We start from the raw sequence: 15,647 nt of genomic DNA, 5'->3' as shown, positions 1-15,647 counted from the left end.
TTATTTTCCAAGGAACCCATGATACATGAGTCATTATAACACCCCTCCTCTTTTTTTTTTTTCTGGTGACGAAGATTAGCCCTGAGCTAGCATCTGTCACCAATCCTCCTCTTTTTGCTGAGGAAGATTGGCCCTGGGCTGACATCCATGCCCATCTTCATCCACTTTATATGGGACGCTGCCACAGCATGGCTTGAGGAGCAGTGCGTCTGTGCGTGCCCGGGATCCAAACCCCGGGCCGCCGCAGCGGAGCGCACACACTTAACTGCTAGGCCACTAGGCCGGCCCCTCCTCTTTTTTTCATAGTGGAAAAAGATAAAAGCGCAGCACATAAGTGGCTATCTAAAATCACGATCCTCTCTTCTAGCCCTTAAAACACATCCGTATTAACTTTAAATTTTGTCTCTGGCAAAATGTATGACATAAGCATTCAGCCATATCATTAATCCTGTGACTCTGTCAGCAAGAGGCTGAGCTTTTATATCATGCCCAGGGCAGGCTTAGGCTCCAGGGTGCTAAGTCAGTAGTAACTCTGTTGAGTGGTCACAAGTTGGTGCACTTCACTAAATGACGGTATAGGCCCAAGTCTCTAGTTAATATGCTTGGACACACCTTTGACTATAATGAAAGTGACATTTCCCCTTCTGGAGATTCTTGAGGCCAACTTAGTACAATATGCAAGCACTCCTTGGAGCCTGGCTGATCAGCTTCATGAGGTCCTGTACCACTTCCCAGCATAATTCTTCTTCTCCCTCCTGGAGGAGTCAGAAAAGCAGCCCCATGTCCACTCTGGACAGAACTCACTGTAGTACCCAAAGGCTGAAGCATCTGCCAAGCCTCAGGTCTCTGTCAGGCCCAGCCCTGCTGGGCTGTTGTGAGGGCCTTGCAGAGAGGTGTGTCCACGCCACAGTCACTGATGATGACCATGTAGGAGTACACCATTTGTGGTCAGCAGAGCACAGGTAACAATATTCAATCTCAAGAAATATTTCCACAGAAAGGTGGTCCTAGGATTCTTTCTTACCTTTCCAACCTCATTTGCCCAACCCTAAAACATTATCAAAGCACAGCCACTGGTAGGCCACATCTGGCTCCTTGTAGACATTCTTGATTCAGTAGCAGTTGTTGGGGCCTGCTCAAAGTCCCCTTTCTTTATGACTTTTGAATATGGGGACAGGTGCCTAACAGCACTCTTGAGTGGTCTCAATCTATTCTGCCCTTGCCATTTATTGCTGGCTCCTGACATGCTGCCTGCCTTCTGTGGTCCATTTCCCTCACTAAACCTGGATCCTCAACTGTGTGACGGCCCCAGGACACCACTCAGTTTTGGCAATTAATGTGGGCCTGTTGTCTGGTAAACTCTTCTCAGTAATTTCATTTGGTTCCAATTATCATCCAGGCTGTGAACAGATCACCCTTTATTGGAGACACTGTTTCTACTCAGCCCTGGGGTTTGTTATTTCTATTTTTCTTAAATGATGTGATCATCATCCTAGTTAATATTCTTCCATCCCCCTTCCTCCTAAATCTCTGCTGGGAGACTTTTACAGACTGGACTCTGCTCAGCGGTCTTACCCTCCCAGGCGTGGAAGCCCAGCACCACGTCCCTGTGGGACCTATTTGTCTTTAGGGCATACCACCAACAGAACTCGGCAAGCTCCTTGACCCCACTAGCCCAGGGAGATGAAGTGTCCGCACAGCCTTCTCTGCTCTAATTGAACAGCCCAATCAGAAAACACCATATGTCATTTCATCACAGAAGGAATTCCTATTCCCTTCCCTGTAGCTCCTCTTTAGAAAATGTTCTAATCCTATCTACATAAACCTTTGGGTTTATTCTGTTTTAAAGTTCTTCATGGTATTTCCACTGGGGGTGGTTCCCAAGATCCCTTTTTTGAAGTATAAGAGCATTTTTCATATTTGTGACCTTTTATGTCCAGCTGGGTCCAGACTTGCCTTGGACCATTCCCTAGACCCTTTCTGACCTCTGCCCTCATGGGCACACTCCTACCATTAGCCCCAGGCCTCTGTTGGTACCCTCTAGGTCAACCAAGATCTTCCCTCTGATCTATCATCACAGCACTGTGATTCCCTCAATTCTTTACCTTACTCATCTTCACCTCTCAGTCTTGATCACTCAATCTTCAGCAAGTAAGTCTGACCTTTCGAGGAGCCTCCAGAATGCTCACCAAATACTACCAACTGCAATTTCTCAGGAGAGCCTTCTTTCCTGGCAATTTCTAATTATCCCTGATTTACAAAGTAGTAGCTCATAGATTAAATTCAGCTTGTAGATCTATTTTGATTGGTAGGCACTGAGGTTTTTCGGGTTTTTTTCTCCTTTCTTTTTTTTTATTTGAATGCCTTCAGATGGGGTTTGTGCTCTTTACATGCCCAACATGCTCCCAACAATGTCCTATATGCTTTTATCTGACCAATTTTGTTAATTTGTATTAACTAGCTATCTATCTAGCGTATAATCAGTTCTGGCCCTGGTAACACCTGCCAAACCGTTTGCCCAGACCATCTAAGTTCTCCTTTGTCCTTCCCTACCTATCCTCTATAATTCTGGCAGATTCCCCACCATCTAATGGCAACAGTGTCCTTAACTCTTTGCTCAATATGCTAGTCCTTCTTTGAAGCTTATCTTTCAGTGAGAAATTTCCCTCCAAGACTCAACTACCCTAATGATTCTACTATCCTATATATGCTGGTCTCTGACCATTATATTTGACTTTCTAGTAAATCATTCTCCATTTTGAGTGCTAATATCAAGTCTGGGAGAATATGAGTTAAATCTTTTTCTCTGTTTTTAAATAAAAAAGACCATAGAGAGAACTAAAAATAGTCCAGCCTCACTGTTTCACATGTTATTCGCTTGTTGTACAATTCTTCATTTTTAGTTTCCAAAGAAAAGAATTTCCCAACCTTTGCTTTATCTACCTTTTGCAGTTGTGTATAAGGACATATACTTACTCAACTTAAACACTCCTAACAACAATCGTATCTCACCTTCCCAATAGGCCCTGTTTCCCCACACACTCACACAAATTACTAGCACAGAATTATAAATCAGTCTATATATGCTTTTCAAGAAAATTTTTCATATTTCAAATAAAACATGTTAAAGTAGCTATAGTCAAATACAGTTTTTGCTAACAGAATTTAATCAAAACATGGACAAAAACCTAAGATAACTGGCGCCAAATGTGCCACTTTTGCAGAGAGTTACTTGATTTGCTCGGAGTGGTAGCTAGGAGCCTAAGTTTTAGAATTACTTTTCTACTGTTGGGCAAATAGATCAATTACTTATAAAAGTTGATCTTCAGTTATAAATGAAGTGACATCCTCTTCTATAGAGTTTAAAAGACCTGATAGCTTTTATTGAAATTCACAGAATCTACATAAACACCTGTATGGTTTTTGTTTTTTAACTTTATAGGAAATCAATGTGCTGACAGTCGCATTGGTCAACCAAGACCGAGAGAACAATATTGAGAAAAGAAGCCAAGGCTTAAAATCAGAGAAAGAAGCTCTGCTAATTGGTAAGGAAATTCTGTTTCCTCATCTGTTCTCTTAAATAATTCTTAGGTAACTTACTTAAATAATATTTAAGTAATTCACCTCCAACTTGTTAATAGTTTAAACAGCTTTGCCTTCTGGTCAGAGGTGAGTTTAACTTCGTCAGGATTGTATTATATACATTTCAAATTAGGGATATACAAACCAGTGGGGGTTTTGCTCTTCTGTAACCACGTATGTTAGTTTTCCATCATAAAACTGAGTACAAGAAGACAGATTAATTGCATCTCACGTTACAAATATGAATTTCAAAATTTGGACACATCACTTCGAAGTGGAGGCCATGTTGGGTCCAGTCCAAAAGTTCCAAACCAAGCCACGTCCCCAGGCTCAAGAGAGGCTACGTCCTGAGGTCAGCCCCAAGGCCAGACCTGCAATGCTTATGATATAGGGGCGTCCAGACTACCCCTGCTAGGCTGATCCAGGGCAGTCAAATCCAGACTTCCCTGCCCAAGTTTGGATTCATTTATCCAAGATAAATAAAACAAGCTGGCCACTAAGGAAGGGGAAAGTAGAAGGAAGACGTTGCTGTTCACCTAAAAAACATTCTGTTGGCCCAGAAAATACATCTAGGTTGGCTTTTTATCTGGACCAGACGCAAAGCTCTAAATGTTCCCTTTTGATCATCATCATGAGCAGATCCAGAAGTAGTACTTATTCTCACACGCAAGAGTTCTTGATGAGGATGTGTTGGTGATGTCCCTGGAACCCCACCTTAGAAGCCTGTATGTTTAAGGCTGTCTCCGAAGTCCTCAAATCCAGACAGGGAGCAGCCACCATGTTCACTCTGTGATGCACACCATTAATTCAAGCTGCACCTTGGTGCTGACCCTAGCATGGGATTCCAAGTTTAGACTGGCTCCTCCGTGGCATGGTTAAGAGTGAAGTATGAGGCTGTTGTACGTGCAAAACAAATTGTTCTGTAGTTCATTATCTGGCACAAGTAGCACCTGGTTGCATTTTCTAAATACTGCATGCACTTACCTCAAAATGACAGGTACACCAGGGCTTCCTGCAGAAGCTGGCACAGGAGGAATTAAATTCAAAAGATAGTCCAGACTTCATCCATCATATATAGATTTTTCAACTACAGGGTTATTGAATATGATATCAACTTAGAGATACTCCAAGGAAAACCAATTATTTTTTTCTCTCTGATGATATACAGCTGTAATCACATGCCGTGCACAAGTTTCATAAGACATGTTGATGTGCTCCCAGTTCCAGGAACCCAAAACAAACCCATATGTAGTTGGCAACTGGATTTTTTTTCTATTGGAAAATGTGTCAAACTCTGACAACTGTTTCTCTTTTGCTCAGTGTGACAAAGTTGTTATTTTCCCCATGATGCTTTTAGGGTATGAACAACGCACATAATGATCCGCAGTAAACTTGCTCTCTTTGTAAACTTGCTCTCTTTGTTTAAGTCTGAATAATGCAGACCACTTAAAGGTTAAAAAATGGGACTAGGTCTCCATTTTCTTTATTTTATTTCCTGCCCCTCACTACAGATTGCTTCTCCTTTTATGTTCTACTTGGAGAACACAGTTCATTTACAATGTCTTCTAAATAGTTAATATATAAATATACATACATATATATACACACACACATATACACACACAGACATATATATATACACGCATTTTTTTTCAATCAGCTACCTCAAAATTTAAAAAACGATATGCTTTACACGCTGTAGGTTAATGGAAGTAGATAGGAGGGCTACATTTATAACATGTCATTTCTGCTGAGGTCTTCAGAATAAGAAGCAAATTTTTTAATTGGTAAATTCAAGTGTATTAGAAAGAAAAAAATTTAATAAGTCAGGATCTTCAATAAAAAGTAGGCACAACCAACTATAAATTTTCCAGGACTTTCCCACTCGCTTCTGGTCTTTTTAACTGGTCTACCTATATTAACATTTGAAGTTCAGGGTTGAGCAAAAGAGAAAGAGCATGTGATACCCATTTTGAATCAATATATAAGAATGTTTAAGTAGAAGGGAGGCTGGAGATTTAAGTTTTTGATTAAAATAAACTTAGGAGTTTAATTTTTTCCTTCATTTCTCCATTTCCTCTCTACCTCAGTATTTTAGTTTACCTTACTTAATGAAAGTTTGATTACAGATGTGACTTCTTGCCCAAACTCTCCCCCAGAATCCCTAGGTAGTTATGCTTTTTTGTAGTCAAAGACAGAATAATCATCCAAAAGAATGCCAAGGTAGGGAAGAGTTTCCAAGATTGGCAAAATGGATCCTGCTGGAGAACGCAGTTGCCCCCTGCTATTTAACATGCCTCCCTGCTAGTTGAGTTTGGCCATTCATACTTCATAGAAACCTGAGTGTTGTGACCCTGAAGACCTCTTCAGCAGCTTCTGGAATCTAGATAAGAACTGTGAAAGGGACAGAATGACAGAATATGGGTCCAAAACTGCTTTGGACCAGGCTAGAGAGAAAAGGAGTTTCTGGTCTGGGGCTACTCTTTTCTGAAGAATACTTGTAGGCAGAATGATTCTGGGAGTCCCCTGGACTTCTTATACATCTGGAGAGGTCAGGAATACTCTTTGCAATTTCCCTGGAATCTTCCCTTGGAATAATTACACCTATATAGAGGATACAGTGGGCCTGCTCTAAGTCAGTCTAGAAGGCCAGGAGCACAGCAGAAAAACTCTTTTGTGTTAGAAATACTTATTGGCAAAATATTCATCACATCTGGGTGATGCCTATAGTATATGCTATATGCGAATGTATTCAGATAACTCAACACCCTCTTGGGACACACAAATGTTATATTAAAAATACACCGTGGCACAAATCTTGATTGCCTGGAAGAGAAGGGGAGGTGAGAAATAAGCTATTTAAATGGATTCTATCTACAGAGAACATAAAACTGAAGCTAGAACTTCCTAAACAATGAGTAGTCCTAGTTATCTGTGATTATTTGTGACACTGATTTATCTGGGCAAAAGTATATATTCTTTCCAGATATTCTCATGACCATTTTATAAAACTGGAGACTAAACATATAAGTTAGGTATATATTACAGAAGGTCAGTGGGATTTCATTGATAACATTATTTGCAGCTTTGCAGATTTGGATCTTGAGTCCCTTGGGAGTTCAACCATTCTGCCAAACTTTCTGCTTGACAATTAATGGGGATTGAGTGCCATGTTCCAACTCAACTAAAGAAGACAGGCCCTTAGAAAGCACTTTATTATTGTGATTTTTGCATTATTTATTTTGCAATCAATCCTTGTGAAGACAGGTTGACGTATAATTGGACCTAAAAAAATTACATTTTGATGGAAGCATTGCAGGGTAGCATTTTACATCTCACAACTCTATAGTAACGGCACATTAGGTCAGCTTGACATTACCTAGTGTCTGTGCCAGAACTCCTAGTTCATTTCACATATGGCCTACATGTTGGATTTGGCATGCGCTGAACTTGTGTGGGATAGAATGAGTACTTTTTTTTTTTTTTTTAAAGATTTTATTTATTCATTTTTTTCCCCCCAAAGCCCCAGTAGATAGTTGTATGTCATAGGTTCACATCCTTCTAGTTGCTGTACGTGGGACTCGGCCTCGCGTTGGATGGAGAAGTGGTGCCTTGGGGCGTGCCCGGGATCTGAACTCGGGCCGCCAGCATCAGAGCGCACACACTTAACCGCTAAGCCACGGAGCCTGCCCAATACTTTTAAGACCAAATACTTTAAGTCTTTTAAGACCAATACTTTTAAACCAAAGCTTGGAGCTGTGTTTGGCTGGAAACCACTGGCTATTGTTATGAAGGAGAATGGATCAAAATTTTTTTATTGATAGGCAACTAGCTCTGAGGAGATGCTGACAGTATAACTCTGGGTCTGTATCACTCTGTCTCCTCTTGCCTTTTAATTAATTCCAACACAACAGATTTCCAGTCCCAGCAGCCCTGATTGGCACCCTGTTAATGCTAGTCATCATTGTAAATCCCATCCAGATATAGTCAAAACCACTCAACAACTCTGTTTATAAGGTAGCTGTACTTCAAAACTTCCCCCGACCCCTGAGAACGATCCTCAAATTCTTAATGATCAGGCACACTGCTTTACATATCATCCTGACTCCTCTGCAGATCAGGATGTACATACTATGGGTAACCAAGATGCTTCTTTAAATCAAGCCCTCCCCCTACCACCACCACCACCATTTCCATTTCCATCACTGTCACCATTTCACACATCTGCATACAACCTGTCTATGTCTGAATTGGAATGTTCCCCCTAATATGTGGATATTAGGAAGCAGATGAATAGAATGTAGAAAAATACACTTAAAGAAGGTTGAGTAGTGATTTTTTGGTATTTTCAGTGAATAGAGTTGAGGCTATATTCAGGCTGCACCTGAGAAAAGTGATTTGAGGAGTGTGTTCTTCTCTGAAAGCTGCTGACCATAAAGAATGAATCATTGACCTAAATCTTGTTTCCAAGACACAAATGTCCATATCAATAAATCAACAAACATTTGTCAAGAGCCTATGATAAAAATTACCAGCCTTCACTGTAAAAAAGAATCATCTGGGCAGGCTGTTTAAAAGGCAGAATCTTTGGTCCCCCTGACAGAGATTCTGTTTATTGTAAAACTAACATCCAAGGTGATACCCAAGCAGGCACTTCTGGGACCATGTTTCGAGAACTACTATCCTGCAATATGTCAAGACTGGTGTTAGCTGATGGTGATGATAGGATCTCTTCCCTCAAGAAGTTCACAGTCAAGGGAGAAAGAAAGAAGTTAATGACAGTGAAATGTGGTTCGTACTAAAATCAGAAACAGAGAGAAGGGGCTACATATGCTACAGATGCCTTGTTGGAAGAAAGGACAGTCAAGCGAGTCCTTAAAGGATTCAAGGAGTTTCTCCGGATAGATAAGGGAGTCATCAAGGCCCTTTCAGATACAAGGAACAATTTACTGAAAGGCCCAAATACAGTCTCAGGGATTTAGTTAAAATAAGACAAAGAGATAGTAAAAACAACAAAAAAAAAACTAACCATACAAGTTCAGGTATTATACTCACCAAATAAGTGGAACAAACTGCATTCTGGAAAATTAAATCTTTTTAGAATCCCAAGGCACTGAGAAGCATCAGACTAAACCACAAGTGTTTGATCATTCTTCTCCCACCCACTCACAGTCTTGCCTCTCTCTACTTCCCATAAATGCTTTATCACTCTGCAGCTGGCCACAGACAGCTGTCCCCTCATGACTTAGTGGGAAACCCAGATTTCACATAACATCCTCCCTGCTAGCTCTCTAGTTCAGTGTCCATGGAGCCTTCATATGGGCTGCAACCTGAAGCAAGAATATTTCAGGCTGGCTTATGGTCAGGCTTCTGTTGGTTTCCAGCAAGATACGACTGTGTCTAGAGAGAGACAGCTGTTCCTCTGCAGAGCTGAGGTTACTGGAGATCCCTGGGTGCCCACCTACTCCAGTAGCTGATAGGGCCCGGGGTTTTCTGAAGTTTCCCAGGAGGCTGCCAACCAGTGTGGATGCAGGGAAAGCTAATTTCAGCCAGAATTTACAAGTTGACATGGAGAGTTTGGAATGAAACTTCAAGCAGCCTGAGGAAGAAGAGTATATTCTGGTAGGATTCCATTTCTCATTCAACTCAAAGAGAATAATGTCCTGACCAAATTTAATGTATAAATTGATATTTTGTTCTTATCAAGTAACCAATCAGATTTTTAAAATAGGAGTCCATAAGAGAAAAAGATGGGAGTGGGATTGATGGGCCCTGTGACAAACCACAGTACCTGATAATCTTTAGACAGCCCTAAGCAGGGGAGGCTCACTCTGAATACTTGTGGATGGCGGCATTTGATACACTGGGCAAATCACTTATCCACTGTGGATCTATTTTCTCCTCTTTTTCAACTCAATACTCTGTAACCTATGAGGACTGTAATGAAAGCTGCATTGCCCCTTAGGCAGTGATCTTAGATGTAAGTAGAGGGTTATACCATCAACATATAAACATGAACTCTACTATCTTATACCTGTAAAACAACTTCAGGTTGTGTGCAAACACTTCTAATTGGTCTCCCAGTTTCTATTTTGTCTGTACCCCACACAACAGCTTGAATGAAAAATTTAAAACATAATTCAGATCATATCATGCCCCACTTAGATCCCTTCTGTTGGTTTCCTACTATATATAGAATTTAATCCAAACCCCTTACTCTGGCATACAAGGCCCTTACGTTCATCTGGCTCCCCACCTACCTCTAAACACATGCTGTACCATTCTCTAGCCAAGTTTGTTCCTACCAGCTCATTTCCACCTCAGGCCCTTTGCAGTTTCTGTTGCCTGTACCTGGAGTGATCTTCCCCCAGGCTCTCTGTTGCTGGCTCCTTCTCATTTGACTCTCAGGAAGATTTACCTTCACTCGACCTCCTGATGTAAAATGTCACTCCACCAAGCTTGAGGTTACCCCGCATCCTATCCTATTGCCTGTTTTGTTTTCTTCACTATGCTGACCACTGTCTGAAATGGTCCCTTTCTTTTTAATCTTTGTGTTTATCATCTGCGTTGCTCACTTAGAATACAAGTTCCCCAAGAGCAGGAACCTCGTGTCTCTGTGCAGTGCTGTGTCCCTGGCACCTTGGTACCTAATTGCTGCTAAGAAAATGTTTAAAAGTGAATGAAGCAGTAAAAATCTAGCACTATCTGTATAATTTAAATGCTGCTCCCCCCTTGGGCTTAGTGAGGTCTAAAAATGAGAATAAACTAGATGATTTTGATGGGAAAGCTCAAAATGCCTTTACGTGCCTGATTAAATGGACCTTCCTAATGAGAGATTTGCCACAGGTTGTACAGAGCTAGTTTGTGTATCTTCCTGAAGTCATTTTTAAGGCCCTGAGATGTGCAAAAAGCTCAAGAGTACTGACAGGCTCCTCTACTCTTTTTTATTTTCTCAAATTAGCTACTTAACAGTTGTATTTTCCACTGTTGGGAAACCCATTCTGAAATATGGAGACCTCTGCTTCTCCATGGAAACAGCCAAGACCAATTGCTGAGTCTACCCCTTTGGAGATCTACCAGTTCCGTAATGGCTGAGCTCTCCACCCTCAGTTCCTAGTGTTCCTTTTACCAAGCCTTTAGTTCCCTCCCAGAGGACAATAAAATAGTCTCCACTTTCTGGGTTTGTAGCAGTTTTCACTAGATTTTGAGTTGCAGCTATCCTACTTTCCATTCTCAGGAAATATCCCAGTTCCTTTAAAGGAGCTGCAAAGAGGCTTTAGTTGTTTATTTAGGAAGCTCCACCCAAATGAATCTGATCCAAAACTAGGGCCTAGAAACTACATTTTCTCAGGTGGCATGACTGATGCTTCTGATGCTCCTGGGATGGGCAGGGGCAGGAGTGGGGACTGGGAGGGGAGCAGTACTTGGGAGGATGATGACTAATATTTCCCATTTCTGCTGTCTGTCTAGCAATACTCAATAACCTGGTTGCCATTCAGAGGAAAAGCTTGGGAAAGCTTTATTTAACTGCCTTTATTTAACTGCCTACCTTGGCCCCACTTTTATAAAGAAAGCTAATGGCTTGTTAATATCAGCTACCACCCTGGATGGTTCTGAATACCCTCCTAAGGGAAAATACTCATGCGTGCGTGTGGATTTCTAATCTGATTTTAGAAATATATAGAGAAATCATACGAGCATTTGCCGCTTAGTTTTATGATCAAAATAGTTTTGAGAAAAGGTTTCCATGCCCAAAACATCCAAGTTACTCTGTCCTTCTGACTCCGTAACAGGCTGAGTTAAGGGCAGGAATCACCAGTGAATAATGCCTCCAGGTTACCTGATTTTTGAAAGAGTAGTACGTCATCGGTTAGTACTGGTAGCAATGTTGCAGGTTCTTATTTATCCCCATTTATCGATAATAGAACAACAGAATTTTTACACAAGTATACTGGCTATTCTCAGTTCTAGAAGATAAATTCATTCAACGTACATTTACTGTAAATGTATACTACATTTCCAATACTGAACCAGAACATATAAAGACTGTCTAAGGGCAGAGTTCCTTGGGTTGCAGACCTAAGATTGGGGCTGAGGGACAGTAAACAGTGAAGAGCAAGTACATGTACACAGAGAGATGCTAACATCACAGAGGCCACAAAAGCAGCCACTCCAGTCTTGCCCATTTCTGGTACCCCTAAATTTCCTCTTTCGGCACTTCATCTCCTAGGCCAAGAGTTATCAACCTCTCCTTCTCAACCTCCACACCCAAACTTTTCTGACTCATTCTTTTCATTCTATTGAAGACATTTAACTTCACATCACCCTCCCATGGGCATTTATAGGAGAAGCTGTGGGTTCCAGGAGATGTTGATAAGTCTCTGTCCAGTGGGGATATTAATATGAAAAATGTTGTTTTTCTCTATTTGCTGGGGCCATTGGGGTAGTTTACTCATAAGACTGCTCAAGCCCCTCTACTTTCTTAGATGCCCCCTTGCCCCATGGGAAACTCACTCATCAATGTCACCCTAAAGGCTGTAGTGCCACACAGCTCCCCATCTCAGCCCTGCCATCCCCCCTGTGCTCAGGCCAGTGCAAAGCCAGATCAGTCTGCCTCCTAAGCAGGTGTCCAGCCAAGGCAAGGAATGCTGCTTCGGCCTCTTGCAGCCCTCCTCCAGTCTCTGTGAGCCACTCTCTGGGAGTGCCCCCTCCCCTCCCTAGGGGAACTCTGTGTGGGGAAAGAAAAAGCTTCTCCCTAGGAGCACCCTCACCTTCTCACAAAGCCGGGGTTGACTACTCCTTCTCCTTCTTTTGCCCTCTTCCTTATGGGCGGCTCGGGGTGGGGGGGCTGCCTACCATTTGTTGGAGGCTCTCTGAGGAAACCACTGGACATAGTACCACTTGTCCCCAGCCTGGGACAGCAGGGAAAGCCCCACTCACCATCCTGAAAGAGAGGCCATTATCCACAAGAATTCTGCCCCTCTCTCCCACTTAAGAAATGCAAATGAAAGTGTTATTTTTTAAACACTTCTAATTTATTTTTTAAGTAAATAATTCAAGAACTTCTCTATTTTAACTCTTATTAGTAACAGAATTACTTACAATGCCACCTCTCCAGATCTGAGAATTTCAGACACAGGGTAGTAGTTGCCAGGTCTATAAAATTAAAAAGTATATTAACAAATAAAGTGGTATAGGAGGGGGACAAAACAATTCCACTTAAGTATATTACAAATGGCTATTTGCCACTGAAAGATATTACAACTACCATCATTACCTTCTCTCATCACCATTATTTTGTGAAAGAAGGACATTTTAGCAAAAAAGGAAGAACATAATCTCAGAATAAAATGGTAGTTCTTTATACCTCAGGAAAACAGGTCAATCTCTGAAAACTGAGGTTTTAGCTTTATGGAGAAAGGTAATAAATTGTTTCTGTCTTCCTCATTTCACTCTAAACCAATAAAAACCTCATAAAAGCAGAGTTCTGAAGACAGGTCTTTGAGAGTGCTTATCTAGACTCTTCTGTTCTCTGTCCTCAGCCTAAGGATGAACTGGGAACTTTCCTTCAAAAACTGATCCCACCCATCCCACAGGAGATCAGGGGGCCATGAGAGCCTATGCCAGATCAATGCAAGGTCCCTGCAGTTCACAGGGTGACCTCGTGCAAGAATGATGTGCTCGTCTAGTGCTCACCCTGACTGCATTTCATATAAGTGTGGGTCTCCCCTTTGACCTTTGTCTCTCAAGCACCAAAGCTTCACAATAAACAGCACATGAGGGCTTATCCTCAGATTTAATTCATCTTGAAACCTGTTTAAAAGAGAACCAAAAAATGTCGGTCTGAACACAGTGTCTTAACAAATAGCAGCATTCAGTCAATGGAGTCAGCGTCCTCATTTTCACTATTTTGATCCTGGATTAGGAGCAGGGAGGGTAGGGAGGTAATGCCTTTCCTTCAGCCCTGACACCAACATCCAGCTTTTCATTTGTCACTACCATGTTGACAGTTGATTTTCACGATGGAAAAGCCTTCTGATTTATAATCAGACTCCAGCCAAACCATCCATTCCTGGACCTTTTAAAATGATCTTGTACATTACCGCAGCGAAAAAGGGAGAACAAGCTGGCTCCCTTTAAACAACAACAACAACCAGGGGAAAAAGCAAACGTTCCAGGGAGGATTTGTGCTTCCTTCAGTGGCAGTTAGGAGAAATATGGATTAAACACTTTTCATAACTAGCAGCTATAATTATCAGGGAAATGTGAGACTGTGTGATTTCTGACACAGCTGTATGAGCCGTTTTCATACTGCCAAGTCCACTGAGAAACAGAAAAGAGAGAATTTTATCCTTCCAATAACTACAATTTTATATTGGTAAATCAAGCACAAAATTAGCAGTTGAAATGCTTCCAGGAGTCTTTGTTTAGAAATACCTTTATTCATCTACATATTATCTCAGAGTCTAGCTTTTCTAACTACTATCATTCCAGGAGATAGAGTATTCTGTTTACTATTACTGTCTTCAAAACGTGCTGTTATTGAAAGCTCGTTGAGTGCTGTTAGGAATGGCAAGACCATAACTTAGCCTGACAAAAATGTCATCAGGGTTAGATGACACTATTTGAGACTCTTGTTTGCCTCTGAATAACGTCCACTGTTTGTCTTTTTAATTCAGGCATCATATCGACGTTTCTTCACGTCCATCCTTTCGGAGCCAATATAGAGTATCTTTGGTCATACATGCAGCAGCTGGACTCCAAGGTGAATTCTTTTTCTCGAGCGGGCTTGCATGGCTGAAATTTAGCATGGTGATTGCTGGCTGCAGGTGGGCTCTGCGTGAGCTGCATGAGGGTGACAATAGCGTATGGAGGTTCATCGGTCCTTCTCCTTCAGAAGGACCTCTGTTTTTGGCAGATTGTTGTCTTCTTTTCACTTGCTTTTGTCTTGTAGAAAGAAAAGCAGTTATCTAAAATGACAGTGACTTTCAGCAGAGGCCAAGTTACTTTGAAAAGCATATGAGGGATTTAAAATTGCAGGTTGGCCTGAAAGTTCCCAAAACAAGGGAGAAATCAGGTCAGGGTGGCTAATGGGGCATTATCCTTACACCATATTCTCACAGGATTCTGTGTTAAGGACTTCACACAATAGAGGAAAAATCACCTCAAATAACATAAAGATCTGATATGACTCTCAAGAAAACTGTGTTAATGGTTGTTTTTCAGCATTATTCTCTAAATGGAAAAAACGACTGCAGATTTCTTCTCAGCTGTGCCCCTCAAGGGTCACAGTCAGAGTCGGGACATCACTCCTCATTTCTCTGAGGCTCAGTTTTTCTCATCTGCTAATTAGCTATACTCCTAGCCCACTGCAGTGTTTGTGTGCCCAAGGAGAAGGGACAAAAAGAGCTCAATTTATGTACTGAATCCTAGTGAACAACACAAGGGGCCCCTGTCGAAATAAAGTGGTATCACTAACCAGTACTGCCTGGGGAAGCCTGGAAGGGGATGGACACAGAAGCAAAACAGAGAAGCTAGGCCTGTCCCTGAGTAGCTGGCTAAATGTCCTGCTGGAAAGGAGATGGAAATAAGAAGCTCTTCCGTAGAGCACAGCAAAGTACATGAACTTGTAGGACCAGGCCCACAGCCTGCAGTTCTGTGACCTGAAGGCACATATACAAGTCATTCTAGATTTTCAGTGGTCAGTAGTGATGAAACTACTACACCATGTTCTTGTTTTGATTCAAATGATTTTACCAATTCATGACCACAGCTGCTTAACCTTTCTAATGGGTCTTAAACATCCCCTTTGAGAGAAATCATCTGGAACAAAAGTATTCCTCAGTCATAGAGATTCATGCCCTTTCATCCCCTCACAGCTGGTGATCAGGTAGACCAAAACAGAATGAAAGGGAATGAGGAGTTTAGAAGATTTCATGTTATTGTTCAGAATCATGTTATTGTTATTGTCTTCTCTATGGCCTCCCCTCACATGGATAGGGAGGTAATAGAAAATGCTCATGTTAAGGCAGATGAAATGAGAAGGACAAGCTATACAATGTTAC

At 41.6% G+C, this 15,647-nt stretch overlaps 1 protein-coding gene across 5 annotated transcripts in view; it reads left to right on the top strand.

The window, feature by feature from the left end:
- ENOX1 (ecto-NOX disulfide-thiol exchanger 1) overlaps positions 1-15,647 on the top strand; it is a 548,889-nt gene that overhangs the window by 522,992 nt on the left and 10,250 nt on the right. For all 5 annotated transcript variants that reach the window (XM_014789964.2, XM_087436027.1, XM_087436028.1 and 2 more), the window contains 2 exons: positions 3,443-3,545; positions 14,262-14,347. In XM_014789964.2, the coding sequence (XP_014645450.2) occupies positions 3,443-3,545; positions 14,262-14,347 (189 nt within the window). The remainder of the gene's footprint in view (positions 1-3,442; positions 3,546-14,261; positions 14,348-15,647) is intronic.

Source organism: Ceratotherium simum, chromosome 10 (genome assembly GCF_057802395.1).
Source record: "Ceratotherium simum simum isolate JZ-2026a chromosome 10, ASM5780239v1, whole genome shotgun sequence".
Lineage (NCBI taxonomy): Eukaryota > Metazoa > Chordata > Mammalia > Perissodactyla > Rhinocerotidae > Ceratotherium > Ceratotherium simum.
Note: the sequence above shows the minus strand (reverse complement) of the source record. Positions and strands in the feature narration are given on the sequence as shown.